At 33.8% G+C, this 26,755-nt stretch overlaps 1 protein-coding gene across 1 annotated transcript; it reads right to left on the bottom strand.

The window, feature by feature from the left end:
* Nucleotides 1–6,265: 6,265 nt before the first annotated feature.
* LOC124942813 (probable inactive protein kinase DDB_G0270444) lies at nucleotides 6,266–7,671 on the bottom strand. The gene is made up of 6 exons (XM_047483375.1): nucleotides 7,540–7,671; nucleotides 7,233–7,376; nucleotides 7,006–7,149; nucleotides 6,792–6,884; nucleotides 6,655–6,723; nucleotides 6,266–6,496 (listed from the first exon to the last, which is right to left on the bottom strand). The coding sequence occupies exons 1-6, from the start codon at nucleotides 7,669–7,671 to the stop codon at nucleotides 6,266–6,268; spliced, it is 813 nt and encodes a 270-aa protein (XP_047339331.1).
* Between the last annotated feature and the right edge of the window lie 19,084 nt (nucleotides 7,672–26,755).

A 26,755-nucleotide genomic window follows, 5' to 3' on the forward strand; every position in this document is an offset into this window, starting at 1 on the left:
CGGTTCCAATAACAAAATCATGATCAAACAGAAATTCAGTCAAAGTGTCATACCAAGCTCTAGGAGTTTGTTTTAAACCATATAAAGCTTTGTCAAGTTTGAAAACATGATTTGGTAAAGTATGATCTACAAAACCAGGTGGTTGCTCAACATAGACATCTTCATTTAATTTACCATTTAAAAATGCACTCTTCACATCCATTTGAAAAACTTTAAAATTCTTAAATGATGCATACGCCATGAAGATTCTAATTGCCTCAAGTCTTGCTACGGGTGCAAAAGACTCATCAAAGTCGATGCCTTCCTCCTGTTTGTATCCTTGAGCAACTAAACGGGCTTTGTTTCTAATAACTGAACCATCTTCACTAAGTTTGTTTCTAAACACCCATCTTGTTCCAATGACTGACTGATCAGTCGGTCTAGGAGTTAGATGCCACACTTTATTTCTCACAAATTGGTTTAACTCCTCCTGTATAGCATTGATCCAATCTGGATCAACCACTGCAAATTTTCTTGGGTTCAATTTGAGAAATAAAGGCAGAATTGGCCATTTCATCCATCAATTGACTTCTGGTCCTACGAGGAGAATTAGGATTCCCGATGATCAATTCTGGTGGATGATTCTTGTTCCACCTAAAGTTGGATCCAAAGGGATTGGTCATCTGAACAGGTGACTACGCGACGTCCGAACTCTCAACAGTTTGTTGAATAGGAGTTTGTACGTCTGGTTGGATTTCAATTGGATCAGCCACAAGATCAGACAACGAAATCCGTTTATCTAGAGTTTCATCCTCATTTACAGACTCAAGACTCGTCGCTTCTAATCTGTAAGCAAAGTCAATGGGATCAATGAAGTTACTCTCAACAGACTCATCAAAGACGACATGAAGGGATTTCTCAACAGTTTGAGTTCTGTTGTTATATACTCTGTAAGCCTTGCTTACTAAGGAGTATCCCAGCATGAATCCAGCAACTGCTTTAGCATCAAAAGCGGTCAAATAAATATTTTCATTGTTATGGATAAAACATTTACACCCGAATACTTTAAAGTATAAAACTGTGGGAAATCTTCCATAATACAGTTCATAAGGAGTTTTATCAAAACGTTTGTTAATAATTGATCGATTTTGTGTGTAGCAAGCTGTGTTGATTACCTCTGCCCAGAACCTCTAAGGAACGTCTGATTCAGCTAGCATAGATCTCGCTGCTTCTTTTAGAGCCCTCACTCTTCTCTTAGCAATGCCATTCTACTGTGGAGTTCTAGCACTAGACAACTCGTGCCTAATCCCAGACTCCTCGAGATAAGAAGAAAGGTATCTGTTTGTGAACTCAGTTCCCTAATCACTTCTAATGCAAGCAATATTCAAAGATTTCTGATTCTGAATTCTTGTAAAGATTCTAATCAAATTTTCAGTAGTTTTATACTTTGATTGTAAAAATGCTACCCATGTAAATCGTGAGAAATCATCAATAACAATTAGTGCGAATCTCATTCCTCCTAGGCTCTTTACAGGAATTGGACCAAACAAATCCATGTGTAACACTTCTAAACAGCAGCTGGATTGAGATTTCCCTTTACTTTTGAACGATGATCTGCCCTGTTTGCCTAACTGGCAAGCAAAACATATCTTGTTCTTAGAAAATTGTAGTTTAGGCAAACCAAATACTAAATTATTAGAACAAATGTTGTTGATGGTTTTGAAATTTAGATGGTTTAACCTTTTATGCCATAACCATTTCTGGTCATTCCTGGCAATCATGCACATAGGATTATATGCTTCTTTCTTCCAGTTCATTTTATAGGAATTTCCTGATCTACTACCGGTTAATAAAATATTACCATGTTGATCCTTAACTAGGCATGCATGAGTTTGAAAATCAACTGACAGACCATTATTACATAATTGACTAATACTAATCAGGTTATAACACAGATTGTCAACAAGTAACACGTCATTAATGGTTAGATTATCATGGATAATCTTACCCTTACCCGTGGTCTTACCCTTCTTGTAGTCACCAAAAGTGATCTTAGGTCTAGAGCAATCTGCTATATCAGTAAGAAGTCGTATGTTTCCTGTCATATGTCTGGAACAGCCACTATCAAGATACCAGACAGATTCCTCCAGGCCATCACTCACATGTACCTACACAAAATAATATTTACAATCGTTTGGTACCTACATTCAATTGGGTCCTCGGTCAATCAGTCCCTTAGGAATCCATATTTGAGTTATTCTGATGGATTTCCCATTTTGTGTTGTGATTAATGCGTATGATTTTGACATAGTAGACACCTTCCTGCTAGTCTCTGATCCCTTAGTCTTTGAAGATGATTTTCTTTTAGAAATCATTGACTTCTTGCTAGGTTTTAGATTGCCAGACTTGCTGGCTACTTCTAACTTATTTTTCAGCCAACTAACAGTCGGTGGAACATAAGTTATTTCATTCTTCAAAGCTACTTCTTCATAAATTGGATCAGATTCAATATCAGTCACACTTCCTTTGACAAAACTTATTGGCTTACGCTTGTCAGTTGCTGAGTTTGACTTTTTTAGGATTGGTTTGGGTCATCGTTATCAAATTCTAAATCGGATCTAGATCCAGCAGGTTTCAACAGACTAATCTGATATTTGACAACTTCTCCAGATCTTGTCCAAGAACTAACAACATAGTTTAACCTTTTGTTTTCAGAATAGAGTGTTTGGATCTGTTCTTTGAGCATCTCATTCTCGGATGAGATCTCTACTACTTTCTTTTCAAAAGCATTTGATTCATAAATTTTGTATGAAGAAAAAATATTGGCATCATATTTTACTTTAATTTCATAAAAGAAATCTGATAACTTCTTGTACTCAATGGCCATGTCATTGAGTGCAGTAGTTAACTCTCCGTTGGTAAATTCCGATGGGGAAATATCATTTACCTTGGATTGATCATCTGCCATCAAACATGTTACGGTTTCAGTATCCTTTTCAATAGGAGAATCCTCTAAGTCGTTGTCGGCCCATTTAGATTTGTTTTCAACACACATGAAAACTTTTTGATCTTTCGGATTCTTCTTGGCTTGAACGTTTCGACCATAGATCTGAATTAGCTTCTCCCAAATTTCTTTAGTGGAGGAGCAGGATTTGATCTCGTAGAATATGTTCATGTTGATCGATTGATACAAGATATTTTTGGCTACATTGTCCAAGTTGTTAGTCATCTTATCTTCAGTTGTCCACTCACAACTTGGCTTCGAAATCTTTATGGGACCATCGGTAATGACGCTCCACATATCACAATCAAGAGCAGCCAAGTGAGCTTGCATTCTCATCATCCAATAGTCGTAGTTATCTTTCGAAAGGAGAGGGATCTCGTTGATGATAGACATGATTCAGGTTCTTGATGCTTGAGAATAGAAAATAGGGCTCTGATACCAATTGATAGGATTGGTGTAATCAATAGAGACAGTGGTCTAGCTATTGATGACAACTTCGTATAAAAACGGTTTGATAGAAATCATGTTAGGGATTTAAATCACTTTCTATTCTTCACAAACCCTTGCAAACTCTTGAACGATTCAAGTGCAGAAACGTTTGCTCGGGTTTAAAGCTAAGAACCAAAGAAGGAGAAGATGACAGAATGTAAATGACACAGCAGTTGGTTTATGGATGTTTAGAGCAAAACTCTCCTACGTCACCCCTTCTTCCAACCACCGGAAGGATTCACTATACTTTTCTTAGAATCAAATACAGTTACACGGCTAGCTCACTGTTGAACAGAACAGACTCTGTTCAACTTACAGTATATTGAAGAATATTACTGAGCTAGACAATACTTTGATTTTATCTGTCTCTTGATGTACACACAGTAAAGTAAGAAAGCAATTCGTGAGATTCAGTAAGCTCAGTAGTTCGTGTATTAGCTTGTATGTTCGCGTGTATTTCGATTGTTAGTTCATCTGTTGTCCTTGAGGATCTTTAAATAGGGAGCAGGTACCAATGGTCGAATCTTCTATAATGACACGTGGCGAATACCCATTTTAGAGCCTCCATAGTACACAGGTACAGCAGACTCTGAGCACCATGATTATGGCCGTACCAATCCGGTAGTGCGCCAAATATTCTTCTAGGATATTCCTTCAAGAAACAAGTAGTGGGAAGAATATTTGCTTACGTGGCATTAGTTCATTGGTTGTAACTGGCTGTCGTACTAATTTGCACGGAATAGTGGAGTAGGAGTAGCATACAGCTAGTTGATCGTAGGTAGAAGGATTCTAGCTTCAAGCAACTGCATAAGCGTGGCATTAGATGTTTTTCAATTAGACTGACAAGTCTAATGAAGTTAGATGCTCCCATCTAATAGCAGGATCCATTAGACCACCAGGTCTAATGGAATTAGACGACACGTCTAATTACGGTTCCCTTCAGACTAATCTGAAGGAGTTAGACTGCATGTTTAACACTCATCTATTAGATAGAACGTCTAACTACGTTTCCCTTCAGACTAATCTGAAAGAGTTAGACTACACGTCTAACTCTCATCTGTTAAACGGCACGTCTAACTACGTTTCCCTTCAGACTAATCTAAAGGAGTTAGACTGCACGTCTAACTCTCATCTATTAGATGGCACGTCTAACTACGTTTCCCTTCAGACTAATCTGAAGGAGTTAGACTGTACGTCTAACTCTCATTTGTTAGACTGCATGTTTAACTACGTATCTGTTAAATTGCACGTCCAACTACGTATTTGTTAGACTGCACGTCTAACTACGTTTGTTAGACTGCACGTCTAACTACGTCTATTAGACTACACGTCTAACTACGTATCTATTAGACTACACGTCTAACTACACTAGTTAAATTGCACGTCTAACTACGTATCTGTTAGACTGCACGTCTAACTACGTATCTGTTAGAATGCACGTCTAACTACGTATCTGTTAGAATGCACGTCTAACTATGTATCTGTTAGACTGCACGTCTAACTACGCCTGTTAGACTACACGTCTAACTTCGTATCTATTAAACTGCACGTCTAACTACTTATCTGTTAGACTACATGGCTAACTATGTATCTGTTAGATTGCACGTCTAACTACATATCTATTAGACTACACGTCTAACTACGTATTTGTTAAACTGCACGTCTAACTACGTCTGTTAGACTACACGTCTAACTACGTATCTATTAGATTGCACGTCTAACTACGTATCTATTAGACTGCACGTCTCACTACGTATCTGTTAGACTGTACGTCTAACTACGCCTGTTAAACTGCACGTCTAACTATGTATCTGTTAGACTGCACGTCTAACTACGTATCTGTTAGACTGCACGTCTAACTACGTATCTGTTAGACTGCACGTCTAACTACGTATCTGTTAGACTGCACGTCTAACTACGTATCTGTTAGACTGCACGTCTAACTTAATGCGTCTAATAGTTAGTAAGTTTAATGAACCTCATTCAGACTTAGTCTAATATAGCATGTTTTTGATACACATGCACCAAAGACAATTAGACGTCTTAGTTTAAGTTTTATACAAACTCATCATCAAAATTTCATTAGTCAAAGTGATTTGACCCAACATACTCCATAAAGGTTATATCAAAAGAAAAGCGTTTTGTGTCATTAGTAAAATGTGCATAGTGTGTTAGAGAACATACTAGTGAGATGACAATTAGTGATTGTGAAATCCTTACTATATGTCCTAGAGAATTCGATTGCTCTTCTTCTTAGTAGAAAACAACTGACATTAATCTCCTGCACAATATGCATGAATTATACAATAAGTGTGATGGGCATTATACAATGCACCACACCAATTTATTGAAGAATGAAGAGTACCTGATCAGTGAGCTAGCTAGATTTCTTCAGCAATGTATTGAAGAATGAATAGTCTGATTTGCTAGTATTGACATCCACCAACTAAAATTCTTTTTTTATATCAAATTCTTCTACTTATTTAGTAGTTTCGATTCAAATTTCACTAGAGGATTGACCTTGATTGGATCATTGACCCTCATTTTTTATAGAAGGATTAATGAAGGGAGTTAGTAGTTTCGACCCCAACCTCTTTCTCTTATATTGGGCTGCACTTTTCTTCACTTCCACCACATCCTTCACCACATTCATGTTCTTGTCTTCCACCACATCCTCCTCCATGTTCTTCTTTCCACCTTCACCTTCTTCTTGTCCTCCACCACATCCTCCTCCACATTCTTCTTCTCCACCTTCACCTTCTTCTTGTCCTTCACCACATCCTCCTCCAGTCTCTACTTCTCCTCCACCTTCACCTTCTTCTTGTCGTTCTTATTCACCACTGGATCCTTCACCAAATCCTTCTTCTTCTTCTCCACCACATCCTTCTCCACGTTCTTCTTCTCCTCCATTTTCACCTTCTTCTTGTCGTTATTCTTCACCACCAGATCCTTCACCAAATTATTCTTCTTATTCTCCTTCACCAAATCCTTCTTATTATTCTCTTTCACCACCAGATTATCAATCTTCTCCACATCTTCTCAATCTGCACATTGGAAAAAATAGACAAAAAGTGTGAAGGTATACAAAAAGCGTGAATGTGAGTTGTACATACCTTCTTCTTGTCGTTCTTCTTCTTATTCTCCACATACTCCTCCTTCTCCACCACCACATCCACCTAAACCAACGCATCCTCCTTCTCCACCAACAATTCATTCTTCTTCTTCTCCACCACCAGATCATCAATCTTCTCCTGCACATAGGAAAAAATAGACAAAAACGTGAAGGTATACAAAGAGCGTGAATGTGAATTGTACATACTTCATCCTTCTTCTCCACTTTCACCTTCTCCACTAACACATCCTCCTTCAGCACCACATCTTTCTCCTTCTTTACCACCAAATCCTTCTTCTTCTACACCACCAAATCATCAATTTTCTCCACATCTTCCTCCTCAATCTTCTCCTGCATATTGGAAAAAATTAAACAAAAAGCGTGAAGGTATACAAAAAGCGTAAATGTGAATTGTACATACATCATCCTTATCATCCACCTTCACCTTTTCCACCAAAACATCATCCTCCTTCTCCACCAGCACATCCTCCTTCAACACCACATCCTCCTCCTTGCCTTCCTCAATCTTCTTCTTGTCTTCCTCATCAATCTTCTCCTTCACCTCCTACACATTGAAAAAAAATAGAAAAATTAGACAAAAAGCGTTAAGGACATTATACAAAAAGCGTGAATGTGAATTGTACATACCTCATCCTTCTCTTTCACCTTCACCTTTTCCACCAACACATCATCCTCCTTCTCCACCAACACGTCCTCCTTCAACACCACATCCTCCTCCTTGTCTTTCTCAATCTTTTTCTTGTCTTCCTCATCAATATTCTCCTTCACCTCCTGCACATTGGAAAAAATTAGAAAAATTAGAAAAAAGCATTAAGGTCATTATACAAAAAGCGTGAATGTGAATTGTACATACCTCATCCTTCTCCACCAACACATCCTCCTCCTTGTCTTCCTCCTAGTCTTCCTCCTCATCCACTAATTTATTGAAGAATACCTCATCCTTTATCTCCACCAACACATCCTCCTCCTTATCTTTATACTCATCCACCAATTTATTGAAGAATACCTCATCCTTCTTCGCATCAACATCCTTCTCATTCTTCTCCTTTCTCTTCAATCTTCTCATACTATGTTCCTCCTCTAGTGTGGCTGATATTATGTCAATCTATTTCTTGTAGTAGGTTGAACATTTAAAGTTGATTCTCTTTTATGAGATTTATTTCAGTTTTTAGTTCATTTACCTACTTCGTTAGTTCATCCAATCTACATCTATCATGGAGAGATATTGATGTGGAGTCATTTAAGGGCCATCATCATCTGATGAGTCCTAGTGGCGGTGGGAGAGAATGAGAGGTGTTAGGGTTGGGGGAGTAATTAGTCTTGTCTTCCTCATGACTGGTTTGGCATGTTTAGGAGGAACATAAGGAGAGGTAAGAGTTGGGGGAGTAATTAGTCTTATCTTCCTCATAGCAGGTTTGGAAGGAGCTACATCTTCAATCTCTTCATGTTTTCTCTTTCTTGAATCAAGTTCAAATAATGAATCATAAAAATTACCTCTCATATCTTCAAACTCTTCCCCATCATAAAAGATTTTCTCCTCTTAAGAGACTTCCATCTTTTTGATAACTTTCCATGTAAGGTAGTGTGAAGATCAGAGGCGATGCTCTTCTTGTTGGATTTGTATAGTAATATTCTTGGGAAGACATGCTCATACACTTACAGTATCGTCCTCTCAACAAGTTTGGGGATAAATGTTTTGATAACCTCATAGGTCCACACTTGGAAGGCTAGTGAGAACCCAAATACAATATAAGAAACATTTACATTCTTCCATTCCTTCTTCCCCATGACTTCCTTCTTGTCCAAATATACCTACTCCACACTTGGAAGGCTAGTGAGAACCCAAATACAATATAAGAAACATTGACATTCTTCCCTTCCTTCTTCCCCATGACTTCCTTCTTGTCCAAATATACCGACCTGACGTGTTCCATGTCTTTATTCAAACCCTCCAAGGTTGCTCTAAAGAATCCCAATAGAAATTGGAGAAAAGTGTCAATGTCTTCAACCATGTGGAGGATTTTGATATTTATTATTCTCCTTGGGTCAAGGAAGAAGAGATAATGGCAAACCATGAATACCAACCCATCTTCCATGCATCTTCCTTATCAGAGCAGGACATAAATCTTGACTGAAGGTCTCTAGTTCTAACAATCATATTACTGTTAAAATATTTTACCACCAAAGGTGTACATTCTTCAACTTGATTGAAGATCTTTTCTAACGCAAGGAATCTCTCAAATTTGAGTCATGTCACCAAAGCATACTCTTTCATCTCAAAGCACAGCTCCTCTCCATTCACGAGGAACTTCATTTACTTAGAATTTGAGTTGTTATTCTTGAGGAGCATTTGATGAATTATCGTTCCTGAGAACCGTAGTCTCGGGGCTCCTTTGAATAAAAATCGGAATTAGGTTTTCTCTACCCTTTCCATTAGATCCATTGCAACAAACTTTTTGGTAATGTGTGATAGATTGGATTTCCATGATACCCTAGCAACAAACTCAGGATTTATGGTTGATGTCATCTAAAAAAAAGGAACAACATTAAGTAAGTAAAAAAAACAATGCACGTGAAGGTGAATTACAATACGCATATATTGTAATATGCAGACATTATATAAACCCTAAATCATGCATGCGGAATAAGAACATTACAATATGCGGACATTATATAAATCATAAACCATGCATGTAGAATAAGAACATTACAATACGTTGATATTGCAATATGAGGACAATGCAATACGTGGACATTGCAATACGCGGACATTGCAATACGCAGACATTATATAAAACATAAATCATGCATGTAGAATAAGAACATTACAATACAGGGGCATTGTAATATGCGGACATTATATAAACCATAAAGCATGAATGTAGAATAAGAACATTACAATACACATCATGTAATACACGTGAGTGAGGAACATCATAATATACATACATAAACCCTAACCAACTCTAATAAGAAATATCATAATATACATACATAAATCCTAAACGCTACATAAACCTTAAACGCTAAGGATTATCCATCATAATATACACATACATACATGCAAAACTCTAAATGCATGAATAAGAACATTACATAAACGCTAAACTCACCAGAATATAGGAACGACAAGATAAACGATGAGTCGAGGTGGTGATGATGAGAAGTTAAAGACGGAGACAAGTGTTGGGTAGGGTTTCTTGGAGACAAAAAGATGATTGGAGAGTCGAGGCGATGATGATGTTGAACAAATTTTAGTGTTTTTAGAATTTGAGAGTCGAAGCGATGATGTTGAACGAAGTTGAGCGATGATGATGTTGAACTGATGTTTAATGAAGTTGAACGAACTTGGAGAGTCGTGGAAGTTGGAGAGTGGTGGGTTGGAGAGAGGAAGTCATGAGTCGGAACGCATTCAAAATGAGGATCCCAAATGAGGTGAGGTTTATATATTAGAGTTTGCGCGTATTACATATTACGCTTATTACTTAATACGCGCAATATGTAATACGCTTATTACATATTACGCTTATTACATATTACGCATATTACATAAGATGCAAAATATGAAATATGTTTATTACATATTACGCATATTACTTAATACGCGCAATATTTAATACGCTTATTACATATTACGCATATTACATAATACGCATAATATGTAATAAGCGTATTACATATTACGCGTATTACATTGCGCGTAATATGTAATACGCTTATGACATATTACGCTTAATATGTAATATGTGGTAGGGGCAGTCATGGGGGCAAGATGGACATTTCGTAGGTCGAAAGTGTCATTTTTGCAAAGTTTATCAAGCATGAGTCATTTTTCGAATTTGACCCATTATCAGGATAATTTTATCAAATTTATCAAATTTATCTTATGTCAAGTGACTGCCATACATAATTAACCCCACCAGATTATAATTAATTTCTTAGCCAAAAAAGATCCCGTTTAATTTTCCATTTCTGCCCAAAAGAAAATCAACAAATGACTTAAATGACAAAATGGTGCTAAACTTTGAATGATTCATCTCCCCGCCTATTTGAGGTCCTGGGTTTGAACCTTTTGTGGCTTATATGTTTAATCCGCGGGAATTAGCCGCACTCAGAAGGAGTTGGGAGAAGATCTGATGTCCCACCTTATGTATCACATCATGTACCATTATATTTAAATAGAAGGAATTAGAGATTGTTTAAGAGAGAGAGAAAAATTAAAAACAAATGATTTTGTTTGAATTTAAAACCATGGCACATGATGTGATAAATAAGGTGGAACAATAGATCTAGTCCCGAAGGAGTTGTAAAATTATCTTATTTCCAATATTGTCTCATTCTATAAACGATCAAAGGATTATATTCATACTCGGACAAAATATAAGAAAGGCCCATTTACTACAAATCTTTAAGCCCGATATTGATTCTTTCATGCTATCAGTAATGACCTAACACTTTGTCGCTAGAGTTTTGGGGAAGATGAAAAGTAAGTTAGTGAATTTATTTATAGTGTGATTATAGTAGAAATGGCGATAATATGAGAATCAAATTTTGATTAGAGACCTCCAAGAATTCCAAGAATGTAGAGTATCTGAAATCTCTTATGGAGACTTTGTAATATGTGCGGGATAACTAGTTAGCCATTATCTTCATATTCTAAACATTGTTTGTAATTGTTGAAATTTCTCTTTTATTAATTTAGATATGTTGTTGTAAATGTAAGAGTTTTGTTGTTGATTGACGAGTAAAATGTTGTTCATATTGCTTGCAAGTTGAAAGAACATTTTCTCTACTATAATAGAGATTAGTCATCCAATCATTATTTGATATTGTGATTTTCATTCTTAGAATATTTGGTTTTTTTATTTGTGTTTTCTTTTATTTGTGAAGATGAATTAGTGAACTTTTGACAATAATTTATATATATATATATATATATATATATATATATATATATATATATATATATATAATATGATGTTTAAAGTCAACTAGCACCACAATAATCCACGTCATCAAAATATAATCCATGTCATTAGGTATTTTCTCTCTAGTTTCATGTACTCTCTCTTTCTTAATTAAATTTTAGAAATATATTTTATATTATATTTTTTTATTTCCTAATTATTTTCTCCCTCATTAATTATATATATATATATATATATATATATATTCTCACTAATCATAAAATATATTTTTTTTATTAATAATTTATATATATAATATATATTAAATGTAGTTACCTTATATATTTATATATATATTATATTATTTTTTATTATTAATTTTATATAAATACATTTTATCTTTTCTTATAATTTTTTTCTCTCATTATATATATATATATATATATATATTATTTTCTTTATTGGCATAAATAATTTTTTGGTTCATATAAAAATTAACTAATTTGTAATAAATATTAAATACAAAATATATACATACATAAACTAATAAAATTATTTCAACAATCTCAAGTGGTCTAGCGGTTAAAGTGTTCACATTTCATGCTTAAGATTCGGGTTAGAATCTCAAAACATGTAAATTTATATTTTCAAGAATGCATTATTGACTATAATATATAGTGACGCAATTTTTAAACAAAGGATACGAGGCATCTGAAAGTGTCAGGTCAGAATTAATGGTTGGTTTGGCGAGCGTTTGAAAGTGTGAGGTCACGAGATGAAGGTCGGGTGGTTTGTTGAGTGTGAGGTCAGCATTATTGGTTAGTTTGGCGAGCATTTGAAAGTGTGAGGTCACGAGATGGAGGTCAGGTGGTGGATGGTTTGTCGAGTGTGAGGTCAGAATTAGTTGTTGGTTTGGAGAGTATTTGAAATGTGAGGTCACGAGATGAAGGTTGGGTGGTAGGTAGTTTATCAAGTGTGAGGTCAGAATTAGTGGTTAGTTTGACGAGCATTTGAAAGTGTGAGGTTAGGAATTAGTTGTTGGTTTGATGAGTATTTGAAATTGTGAGGTCACGAGATGGAGGTCGGGTGGTGAGTGGTTTGTCGAGTGTGAGGTTGGAATTAGTGGTTGGTTTGGTGAACATTTGAAAGTGTAAGGTCACGAGATGGAGGTTGGGTGGTGTGTGGTTTATCGAGTGTGAGGGAGGAATTAGTGGGTTGGTTTGGCGAGCATTTGAAAGTGTGAGGTCACGAGATGGAGGTTGGGTGGTGGGTGGTTTGTCGAGTGTGAGATTGGAATTAGTGGTTGGTTTGGCGAGAATTTGAAAATGTGAGGTCACGAGATGGAGGTCGGTGGGTGGTGGGTGGTTTGTCGAGTGTGAGGTCAGAATAAAGATTGGTGGTTGAGTTTGACAAGAAATAAGAGATGTGTCATTGATTGAGGTCGACTAAGATTAGTGGGTGGTTTCCCGAGGGAATAAAAAAGGCATATAAAAAAGTGTGAGTCACAAGATGATAGTCAATTTGAGGGGTTAATGGGATGCCGAGGGAATAAAATATATGTTAACAATTAAGTTTAAGATTAAACTTAATTTTTACAAACTAAAACCAATTTTAAATTAATTAAATTTAAATAATATTAATTTTATTTAAAATATTTATAAATAAATAATATTTTAAATATATTCTTTCATGCTAGTTTTTAATAAAGTCTCAAAGAGACGATATCCTTTAAAAAAATATTAATTCAAAATATTTACATAAAAACTATGGAGATATCATGATATAAGTTTTTGAATTACCTCAACACCAGTCAATTAATTACTAAACAAACATTGCATGAACCCAATGACATCTAGACAAACGGAAAAAATATAAAAATCGGAAAATATAAAAAAAAAAATAAAAAATAAAAAAATTAACACCCAATGACATCTAGACAATCTGTTCAGCCCGGTGAGTTCATCAAGTACTTGGCCTTGTTCCCACCACCTCCCTCCATCGTTCCCACGACTTTGCGATTTATGTTTCCATTCAATTAATTTGTTTTTCAAATTTGATTCTTATCATCATTAAGACATATATGTACAAATAATTCATCATAAAAATATTAAAATTGGTTTAATTTTTAGAAAATTGAGACCAACTCAATTTGAAACTGTTTCTGCGAAAATCTTGGTGTTTTTGAATTGGAATTAGTTGGATAAGATCAAAAGAACATTCTCTCGGTCCATTTCAAACAATTAAAATGTGTCAATTTACTTTATCCTCGAATCTTCAAAAATCCAAAAGTCTCTCCAAAACCAAAATTTGAACTTTTTGAATTAGGATAAACTAGGGGATTCTAATTCATTGAGGGGATACCTAACATTTAAAGAAACTTTCTAAGCTCCCAATTTGTCTTCACTGATCTTATGAAGGATCATATTGATATTTAAAGAATTTGAGAGGGTTTTGACCTACTAGTCTTCTTGTTAATTGAAATTAGTTCCAACGTATTCTAATTTTATGAAGGAAACTTTTTGAATTGGTATCAAAGTCATCAATTGTCCTATAGCACAAAAATCAAGTTTTAGCTCTGAAAATTTCATAAATCAATCTCGGCCAATACTCAACTAGTTTGGTTGAATTTTGAATTTGTTATAATTTACTTTGAACATATCTTTTTTGAATTTTTTCTAATTTACTTCATCTTGAACCTATCCTTAGTTGACAATATCAGACTAGACAACTTTTAGGACGACCAAATAGGTCACCCTAGATTGTTGGAACACTAAAAAGGATATTCGTGTAGAAAGAGATTGATGTCAATCCAATCGGTAGGATTGTAGAGCACGAGGAGGAGGCAACCAAGTTTTATTTAGGAAGATTTGAACTTTGATAATATAGACGTCGTGAATCACGAGTGAAGAGTGTACCTGATAATGTTGAGTTGATAAAATATATCTTCAACTTGAAACAAAGGTTGTGAGCTTCCAGCCAAATCTTGTGGATTTAAACTTATTCTATCGACTGCCTAGAATTGTGAAATAAATAAAACACAATACTTTCACCTTGATTAAATTTATTAATTAGAATGATGAGTGTGCCTGAGAATGTTGAGTTGATGAAATATCTTCAACTTGAATTATCATCCGTTCACATTGTCTGCGGGATACGTTTGAAATTGTTTCACAATACTCTTCAATATCCTATTAGGTAGATAAATAAGTGATTGAGTTAATTGTATAAAAATTTCAAATGCAAAATGGTAAGTAAATTCAAATATACAACATATTGAACAAGAAAATTGACGATACCTTATCAATTGTTGAAGTTTGATTGGTTTGTCTCAATTTCATTTTTTCGTGAAATATTCTCTATGCCAGGTTTCAACCTTCTACCTGTCTTCCTCGTTCTAATTCCTTTCACTCCAAGAGGGTTATTTTTCACCAATCTGTACAATTTTTTTCATTTTAAAACATTGGTGTCGTCTATCTAAAAACTTATAATTTCTCACCTACCAATTTTAACATATCTAAAATACCATCTTTAACAAACTTGTAAGTGTCTTCCCTCTGAGTTGTCTTGGTAACCAATTGAACATACAACCCACACAGTTCTTTATATCGGATATTTTGATTTACTTTTGGATCCAAACTAGCTTTTTAACATTTGAATTATTAAATTCAAAATATTCAACCTTAGTTTCTCGCGTCCACCTTTTTAGTATCAAATAGTCATTCAAACGTCAAAGATGTTTCATCATACAATAAAGCTAATCCAAAAAACACATATTATTTATGATGATTAAATCTTACAAACAACGCAATTGGACGACCTTCATTGTTCTTCATGTAGATTGTGTCAAACAAAATAACGTCTCTGAAATTGGTATAATTAGCTCTCATCTTAGCATCAGACCAAAAATATTAGTTATCAAGTCATCTTCATCAACTTGAATATAATAAAAAAAATTAGAATCATTAAACTGTATTTTTTTGCAAGTATTCCAATACACCTTTAGTATCCCCAACCATCATATTTCATGTTCTTTTAAAGCGTAAATAGTTTTTGTAATCTTCAGAAATAAAACTTAAAATCTCTCTCTCATCTATTTGTATCGCCATAAGATCATGAGATATCTTTGGTCGAATTCCAACAGCATTTGTCATATCAATATGTATCACTAGAGAAGAAGATATCTTTCGAAATCAGGATAACTATTATTCACATTAAGCTCCATCGGTTATCTTTTTCCCTTTTATCTTGAGCGGAACAACAAATTTTATCCAATATTTTACCACATTTATCGTTGTGACTTTTATATCTTTTTAGGCCAAACTCAACTCTTTTAGCATACGACAAATAAAATTGGTAGGCATCTTCTTCAATCTCAAATTCCAAACCAATATGTGGTACATCTTCTATAATAAATAAATTAGTATTTCCTAAATCTTCTCGATAATCTTCATTTTTCAAAAAATAACTAACGACAAGTTATATATTCACCTTCCATTATTTTATATTGATCTTGATAACAAAACAATAACAACAAAATAGTGTGAAATGTGTATATATAGACAAATAATTTATAATGAATTTAAATTTTTAAAGATGCTAGATACCAATAATCAATATATAGATAAAGAGTTCCTTTTAATATATAAATCTTCCTTTAATTACTGTATTCTTATTTAGTGAGCTTAAAATGTAAGTTTTTTTTCTTTAATTATTTATCTATGTATACAATTTATATATAGATAAAATATTTAGAATTAGAAAAAAGAGTTTACAAACTATAAATGTATAGTGAAGATAAAAATATTTAGAATTAGCAAATTATTTATCTAATGAAGGATCATCTGCTGGTGGTACAAAGCTTATGAAGTCTATGACATCATTGATGGGAATACTTCATAAGAATATGGCTGTAATGGAATCCAACATGGTAAAGATTATGAAGACTCAGAAAGCAAACAAGAAGGAATTTGCCGATCTTCTTAAAACCCATAATGAGATGGAGCAGACACTAAAGAGGAACACGTACGAGAATCATACCCTCAACAAGACATACACCAAATTTGAAAAGAACTTTTTCAGACGACAAAGCGAGTTGAACGATTGCGACAGGGAAAATGCCGTTGAAGTCCATAATTAAGTTATGGATGGAATTAGCTTGCTTCGAAATCAAATGGTTGAGATTTAAGGTAATATGAGTAGAGTTGATGTTGAGCGGTTAGAATAGGCTGATTCCTTTGTAAGGAAGATTCAGGCTGAAGAATATGCTAAGGCTGCTGCTGAGAAAGAGAATAATCTCATTACTCAAGGCGATGACAATAGCGGTAGAAGAGGTGGTGGTATTTCAACAGGCACCAGATCAAAGAGAAAGCCAACTGGTGATGATAACGATAGGCAAAGCCCAAGAAGTAGTCCACAGTATGAGGTCCAAACGGAGTAAAGGCACGTTAGGAGTTCAGATTGACCTCCAGCTTTTAATAGACGGAGATGGGATTTCATCCAAGACACCTTATCTGACATCGGTATTCCACCAATCAAAAGAGGCGGAGGTCGCAACGGTGATCGTGGTGGCAGAAGTGGTGGAAGTGGTCATGGTGGTCATTCTCTCCCTCTGTACCGAAACCTTCTAACTGGTGAAGAATTCAGCTGTCAAGGATCTCGCTACACAATCGACCCACTCGTGAAAAGGGAAGATCAATAATCTCTTTTCTCTTAAACTATCTTCTGTTAGTTTGTGAACTTGGTTCTTTAAACTTGGTTTCTGAATATTGGTTTTTGGAAATTATTTCTGTAAGATTGGTGAACAAGTTTGACTCTTTCTTTTATTTGATGGATATTCATTTTGTTAACTATGCAAAGTTTTAACATCATCAAAAGAGGGGAAATTGTTAGGTCAAATTATTTTGACTAAGGGTCAAAGTATTCTGACTAATGGAATTTTGATGATGAGTTTGTTTAAAACCCAATCTAAGTCGTCTAATCGTTTTTGGTGCAAGTGTATTGAAAACATGTTATATTAGACCAAGTCCGAATGAAATTCATTAGACTTATTGGCCATTAGATACATTGAGTTAGACGTGTAGTCTAATAGACGTAGTTAGACGTGCAGTCTAACAGATATGTAGTTAGACGTGTAGTCTAATAGATACGTAGTTAAACGTGTAGTCTAACAGACGTAGTTAGATGTGTAGTCTAACAAATACGTAGTTAGACGTGCAGTCAAATAGATACGTAGTTAGACGTGTAGTCTAACAGACGTAGTTAGACGCAGTCTAACGGATACGTAGTTAGGCATGCAGTCTAACGGATACGTAGTTAGGCGTGCAGTCTAACGGATACGTAGTTAGGCGTGCAGTCTAACGGATACGTAGTTAGGCGTGCAGTCTAACGGATACGTAGTTAGGCGTGCAGTCTAATGGATACGTAGTTAGGCGTGCAGTCTAACGGATACGTAGTTAGATGTGCAGTCTAACAGATACGTAGTTAGGCGTGTAGTCTAACAGATACGTAGTTAGGCGTGCAGTCTAACGGATACGTAGTTAGTCGTGCATTCTAACGGATACGTAGTTAAACGTGTAGTCTAACGGATACGTAGTTAGACGTGCAGTCTAACGGATACGTAGTTAGACGTGCAGTCTAACGAATACGTAGTAAGACGTGCAGTCTAACGGATACGTAGTTAGACATGCAGTCTAACGGATACGTAGTTAGACGTGTAGTCTAACAGATATGTAGTTAGACGTGTAGTTTAACAGACGTAGTTAGACGTGCAGTCTAACGGACGTAGTTAGACGTGCAGTCTAACGGATATGTAGTTAGACGTGCAGTCTAACAGATACGTAGTTAGACGTGCAGTCTAACAGATACGTAGTTAGACGTGCAGTCTAACAGATACGTAGATATACGTGCAGTCTAACAAACGTAGTTATACGTGTAGTCTAACGGATACGTAGTTAGACGTGCAGTCTAACGGATACGTAGTTAGACATGCAGTCTAACAGATACGTAGTTAGACGTGCAGTCTAACAGATACGTAGTTAGATGTGTAGTCTAACGGATACGTAGTTAGACGTGCAGTCTAACGGATACGTAGTTAGACGTGCAGTCTAACAGATACGTAGTTAGACGTGCAGTCTAATAGATACGTAGTTAGACGTGCAGTCTAATGGATACGTAGTTAGACGTGCAATCTAACAGATACGTAGTTAAACGTGCAGTTTAATAGATACGTAGTTAGACGTGTAGTCTAACGGATACGTAGTTAGACGTGCAGTCTAACAGATGAAAAGTCTAACTCCTTCAGATTAGTCTGAAGGGAACCGTAATTAGACGTGTCGTTTAATCCTATTAGACCAGGTGGTCTAATGGATCCTGCTATTAGACTTGGGCGTCTAATTTCATTAGACTTGTCAGTCTAAGTGAAAAATGTATAATGTCATGCTTAAGAAGTTGCTTGAAGCTAGCATCCGTCTACCCATGATCAACTAGTTATATGCTACTCAAGCTCCACTTTTCTGTGCAGAAATGTATGACAGGCAGTTGCAACCAATTAACTAATGTCACGTAAGCAAATATTCTTCCCACTACTTGTTTCTTGCAAGAATATCCTAGAAGAATATTTGGCGCACTACCAAATTGGTACGGACACGATCCTGGTGCTCAGAGTCTCTTGTACCTGTGTACTATGGAGGCGTTTCAATGGAAGTTCGCCACATGTCATTATAGAAGATTCTACCATTGGTACCTGCTCTCTATTTAAAGAACTTCAAGGACAACGGAAGAACTGCTGGACATAATTGCTGAACACTAAGAAATACGCATACGAGAGATCTACTGAATTTACAATCTTAAGAGCTAATTTCTTGCTTTACTGTGTGTACATCAAGAAAGAGATAGAATTAAAGTATTGTCTAGTTGAGTGATATTCTTCAATATATTGTAAGTTGAACAGAGTCTGTTCTGTTCAACAGTGAGCTACCCTTGTAACTGTAATTGATTCTAAGAAACGTATAGTGAATCCTTCCGGTGGTTGGAAGAAGGGGTGACGTAGGAGAGTTTTGCTCTGAACATCCATAAACAACTCTTTGTGTCATTACTTTCTGTCACCATCTCCTTTTTTAGTTCTTAGCTTCAAACTCAAGCAAACGTTTCCGCACTTGAATCGTTCGAGAGTTTGCAAGGGTTTGTGTAGAATAGAAAGCGATATAAATCTCTAACAGGATTTCTATCAACTCGTTTATCCGAAACCGTCATCAATAGCCAGACTCCCATCTCTATTGGTGTCGCCGATCCTTTCAATTTCAAATTTCAAACTTGGACTGGTAGTGAAGTTTGTGCTTGGATGTCAAATGGAGGTATCGAATTAAGCCCTAGACAGACAGTTTGATCTTGAGTGTCGAATTATAGTAATAGTGGATGGAAGGAGCTCAAAGACATAAGCTTTCGACAAAGCGGAAATGATCGAGTTGTCGGTGGCAGCGAAGTAGAGATGATCCGCGTTAGTTAGAAAACAAAGGCATAAAGAGAGATTTGAGGAGAAATAGATTAAGGAGAAAATGAGATAATGTGGTTTAATTTATTTGTCTCATTTAGCAAAATAGCGTCGTTTTGATAAATGAGATAGCAAATTTATTTGTCTCATTTAGCAAAATAGCGTCGTTTTGATAAATGAGATAGCAAATGGGACAGCATTCTGGGACAGCTGATCCCAACTCAAAAAATAGGGGGAGGGATCAATTGTCCCATAAACTATCCCCACCCTGTCCCATTTAAAAATGTTGATTTAAAAAAATAGAGCTTCAATTATTTTTTTAATCTACGACATCAGATCCAATCTTATCACTTTATGGATGCTTAGGTTATCCATTTAGAAAGCCCGACTAGGACATGGATTTTGATTGAGCTTGGAAGAGGGTCGATTATCGCCTATTTAGTATAAGAGCATTCACATGTAAAATATACCAAATTAAATAAGTATAAATTGATGCGGTGTAAAAAATAAGAATATGAACAGTTCATTCTCACATTCTCTTAATGTATAAAAATGTGAACTGCTCACAAGGTTACCTGACGTACTGGAATTTTTAATTTCATTAATTTTAATTATTTTACACTAAAATATACAAGACACTGGTATTTAAGAACCTCTTAAAAATTGTCGGAAGTTGGGTGCGTGATTTGTGTTCTTAAATACTTCAATATATCTTCAAACGTGATTGTATAATCTACGCACAAAACAACAATGCAAGCCAAGCCCTGAAAGAAATTTTATGTGAAAACTCGCAAGGATGACTATTGGGTCACGCTGACGGATCATAAAATTGTGGCAACCAGAAACATGGATCCATTTATTTTTGTGTAACTTACCTATATAAATTTTATTAGTGTTTGTCTAAATGAAAATCTCAGTCCAACTAATTTAGAATCACATATCCCATGTTCTGATTAGTGTCGGCCCGAAGATTGGGTTGTTCCATCCCTAGGTATATAAACGTGAAAAAAATTTGGCAGTCCTAATTTTATCTTTAAAAAATGTTTCGGTGAGATTTGAATCTATAATCAAATTAAAAAAAAATTATTTTTCATAGTAAATCATTATACTACACTTTTATGTTCAACTAATTAATAAATTTAATTAGTTATTTTAATTTTTTTTATTAAATAGACTGCCTTGGGACGAAAACAATAATGTTTATAAATTAGTTTTTAATGCTTTAGTTGTTTTACTCAATTTTATTTTATTTTAGTTAATTCTTCAACGATTAAAATTGATAAACCGACCCGAACAATTAGGATTGAATTTTCTGTTAAAAAAATGATTGAACTAAATCATTTATACCACTATTTCCATATATTAAACCAGTGAAAGGAATCAAACAATGAGGCTATTTAATATTGTTTCTTTTTGCACTTTCTATTGAAGGTTTTATGTAAATAATTTAGAAAATCATTCATCTTTGTGAACTTGCAAGTATTAGGAGACGATGCTTTACTATTTACTATTTGGACAAGGAAATCAAATGGAGATAATTAAATATATGGATATTCTAATCAATATTGTCATGCTTCTAGAACAATTGTTAAATTTGAATAAGTAATGTATTTATTTTAGTTCAAACACACCCCAAAATATTTAACACCATCTTGCTAACCATATAACATGCATTTTCGAACTCATGTTGTGGTTTATCTTAGTATATCTCTTGATTGAGGTCATAAAAATAATGTTTAATAACCTATTAGAAAATTGAAATTGTTGTTAAGTGTTGGAAATCAAAATCTTTTCACAAGCAGGCAATGCAATATTTATTAGAATTATCTTACAAATTATCCCAAATACCTAATAAATGTTTTCAAATGTCCTTTTTTTCATTATTAAAAGAGTGATGTGTCTTTTTAACTAATTTTGGTGGTTTATCTCTAACTTGCACTAAGTTAGGGGATTAATAACTGCTAAATTCAATCCAATAAGGAAACTAGATGCATTCATTGGGTTAGATAGGAAAATTGATAATCGGAAAAAATGAAGGACGATTTGAGTTTAAAGATTTTAGAAGTACTGAAAAAAGTGATAGTTGTTAGACTTACACATAACCATGAATCTCTGTTGGCACAAACTTTCCATGTCTTATACTTCCCAATCAAATCTCTTTGGAATACTAACAACAAAATAACTCAATTGGACATCGAAAAATAAAAATCTTCTAGAAAATAACATTAAATACGACAAATTATGGGCTTGTTCGCGGAAGTTATTTGAATTAGATTAAAAAATAATAATAATTAGTAATGATTTTGAAAAGGTGGAGATATTTTTTTATAAAAAGACTTAAAATATATTAATATATATATAAATAAAATAAAATAATTTTAAATAAAAAATATTTTAATATTTTTGATATTAAATTGAATAATTTAATGAATAAGAAACAAAATAATGTTTGAATTTTTGTAGGTAAATTAAATAATTCAAAAACTGAACAATGTCTATATAAGCAAAACAACAATAATTTAGAATACTAACAACAAAATCAGGCCCGGGCCTGCTGTGTAATAAGTGAGGCAATTGCCTCAAGCCCAAATATTTTTGGAGCACCAAAATCTTCAAAAAAAAAATTATAATGATATGTTCATGGGCTTATTTTTAAAAAGCCCATAAATAATAATTTATAACCTATCAATGATAAGCCGTAACTTAATTTGCATCCAAAAAATAAAAATAAAAAACACTATCTTACTTGAAGAAAAGAATCGCAGGATTCCCATTTATCAACAAAATCAAGAAAAAAGAAAAAAATAAGAACAAGCATTCTGGAAAAAGAAAAGGAAACACTTCCCCCAAACCCCAAGCCCGTCGTCGATCCTTCAGCTTGCCGGAATCGGAGCAGAAAACTCGGTCGTCTCCTTCCCCGAGCTCTTGGGCCTTTTTCGCTCGTTCCAACCTTGTTTCTCGGCACTGCGCCACTGCCCACTAGAGTTCTTCCTCCGATTTCGGTGAGATTTTGGTTCAATTTACTTGATTATTTTTGGTTGTTGAGGACCTTGTCTGGTGGAATGGTGGATTCACATTCTGTATCTTGCATTATTGCATAGCGGAAGTGCAACATTGTGGTTAATCATAGATTCATAGAATGCTGGTTAATCTATAAATTTTTAATGCAGATTAGCATTTATAGCTTTATCAAGCATGCCTCCTATAAGAAAACAATTGTCTGGGGCATAAAAAAGAAAGAAAAAACAAAAGGAAGATGCTTTAATTCAAAGCCAAGTAGGAAGCCTTAATAAGTATTTCACAAGCGATCAAATAGTAGAGCAAGTGAACCAGAATGACATCGATGATAAGTTGAATGATCGGGAACATGGTGAATTGAATGAACTTCGCAATGAAGACCCAAAACAGTCTGAAAATGAGAACGATGTAAGTATGCCTAAAAGTGACACTGATGGAGATATAAATCAAAAGATTTTGTTTCCTTTAAATGTTGATGATCCAGGAAATTGGGACAAAATGCAAAATATTAGGGACTTTTTGGTTGAAAGAGGTCCTAAAAGATATGATGATATTTAGTTTAGTTTGGAGAAGTTGAAGTTTATTGATGATGATGGTCTCTTGAGCTCATGTGTCAATCTTCAAAATTCTTTAACACATGATGGGAACTCCGATGTTGATGGATCAAATTTATTTCTAGAACTAAAGTTGTTAAGACATTCATTACCCGGATAAGCAAAAAGAGCGTTTGATGTGTTGAATTATTTGAAAACAATGGATGGTTGTTATCCAAATTCCTATATCGCATATCGAGTTTTGCTGACTATACCAGTTACTGTTGCATTTGCGGAAAGGAGTTTTTCCAAATTGAAGTTGATTAAAACTTATCTTCGATCAACTATGTCGCAAGAAAGACTAAATGGGTTAGCTATGTTATCTATCGAGAAAAAAATTATTGAGAAAGTTGATTATGCAAACTTGATCAATACTTTCGCTTCAAAAAATGCGAGACGAGTAATATTCAAGTGACTATGTACTAGTTCGGAACATTAATTTTATATTTTGTTTGGATCTTCTTTGTTTTTTAGTATTTACTTATGACATATTGTTTTGATGATATTTTATTTCTAGAATTCATGTTACAAATACTATTATATTTAAATTGATAAAAAAAATATATGTATGAATATAAAGCTTTGAGGGCTCCAAGTTTTGTGCTCGCCTCAGACCTCGAAATCTCAGGTCCGGCACTGAACAAAATAACTCATTTGGAAATCCAAAAATAAGAATCTTCTCGAAGACAACATTATATTCGATAAATTATGGGCTTGTTCGACGAAGGTTATTTGAATAACAGATAGAGAAAAAATAATGATTAGTAATTATTTTACAAAGTTGAGACATTTTTTTATAAAAAAAAAACTTAAAATGTGATAATATACAAATAAAATAAAAAAATAATACTTTTAAATATAAAGTATTATAATATTTTGGATAATAAATTAAGTGATTTGATGAATAAGAAATAAAGTGAAATGATGTTTGATTTTTTTGAATTATTTAAATAACTCAAAAATCGAATAATGCCATATCAAGTAAAACAACAATAATTCTGAATACTAAAAACAAAATAACTCATTTTGGACATAAAAAATAAAATCTTCTAGAAGGCAACATTAGATACGACAAATTATGAGCTTGTTCGGAAATATTAGATACGACAAATTAGGAGCTAGTTCAGCACAAATTGTTTGAGTAACAGAGAGAAAAAAAATATCAATTAGTAATGATTTTGAGAAATTAGAGATATTTTTTTAATAAAAAGATTTAAAATGTATTAATATATATAAATAAAATAAAAAAGTAATAATTTTAAATAAAAAGTATTTTAGTATTATGAATAATAAATTAATAATTTGATAGATAAGATGTTTAATAATGTTTGGTTAATTAAATAACTAAAAAAAAATGACTATAAGTACAACAACAATAATTTGGGAATACAATTGACTACCTTCATAATTCTATTCACAACTTAGATAATCATCCTAAATAACTTATTTATTTTCCACCCAAAAAAATTATGGACTAATGAAATTAAATAACTCAAACACCTCATTTACTAAATAATGTACTAAACTTCATTAAAAAAATTTAGACAGTCACATAAGTGTAATCTCAATATTAATAACAACAGAGAATGTTTTGAACTATAGTTGATTTTATTAGAAAAGTTATATTACAAACTAAAGAAGGTTTTGAATGACACATTCTTTTTTTTAATACAAAACTATTGGAAAAAAAAATTTATCAAGGAAAATATTGTTTTAGATGTCTTCTTGCCAAAAGATTAAGTATATATATTTTGAATGACAATTTTTGTTATAGCTAAATAATCACTTGTCACAAGATTACTAACAGAAATAATGTTTGAATAACATTTCCTTTCATAACCGGACAAAATTGTCTCCATCGTAATTACTAACGGGACAATTGTTTTGAATTACATTAGCAAATTTGGTAATGCGTAACAATATTATTAAGGAAAAAAATATTTTAGTTTGTCTTACAATTATTCTATTAGAATGGATTATTTGACTAATTTGATTTCATTAAATATAAAATTTCATATTATCAAGATTTATTTATTTCTAATTTTTTTAATAAATAATATTTAGTTCTTTTTAATATACTTATTATTATGGACCGGATTTATTTTAGGTTGTAGTGGGCTTAAGTCCACACAAAAAAAAAAGATGAATTTGTGTATAGAAAAGTAAAATAACCCTAATTTAATAAATTTATTTGATCTAGTTTATTATTTGTTTATCTAATTTTGAAAAGAGACCACAATTATTTATATATTTTATTTATAATTTTTAATTCATTTTCTTTAGCCCACTTCAAAATATTTTTAAGCTCACTCGTAACTTTAATTTATAGATTTGTAATGGTCCATTGTTAACTACTTACATTATTTTCTTAAAAATTAAAAAAATAAATTTGTGATGAATAAATGTTATGAAACTTATATTATACTTATTTTATTTTATCATAAACTCAATAGAATAACTCAATTAACACAAATAAATTAAATTAGAATGGTTTACCATCCGATAATAGAGTTATTTTTCAAAATAATTTATTTTATTAATCGTTTGTTTCTCATCCCGCCATTCAACAAGAATAATAATAATAAAACATTTCCATCTAACATAAACTTCACACCACATTCCTCAGATTCATCTAAACCCTTTCAAAACAACAAAACAACAAAACATTCATTGATCATAATATATCCATCACCAATCTTGCAACAATTAATTTTTCTTAGGGGGCTCGGGGAATGACGACTCTGACCGGGTAGTGGTCCAAGGATTACCTAGGGTTAGGTCAAGAGACAATGGAGCTTCCTGAGAAGGTGGGGCAAGAGTGAGCTCCAATGGGTCAACCGGCTGTTTCTTCTCTGGCTTAACGACCGTAGAAGGTGCTATTCCCTGACTCTGACCGATGTGGTGAACGGTCAGATGCTTAAACAATTTCTCTGCTGAAGGATATTCAAGTGTGCACATCCTACATCGAATAGGGTAGCCAGTGGTCATAGCTGTAAGCAGATGTGATGGTGCCTGCCCGTCCATGTTAGAGAAGAAGATGATTATGGTTGTATGAAGAAGAAGAATATGCTGAAATATATAGCAAGAAGCCAATAATATTCAAGTATATCTAGGATTATCATTAAAGATACATTTACAAAATAA

This window comes from Impatiens glandulifera, chromosome 1 (genome assembly GCF_907164915.1).
Source record: "Impatiens glandulifera chromosome 1, dImpGla2.1, whole genome shotgun sequence".
Lineage (NCBI taxonomy): Eukaryota > Viridiplantae > Streptophyta > Magnoliopsida > Ericales > Balsaminaceae > Impatiens > Impatiens glandulifera.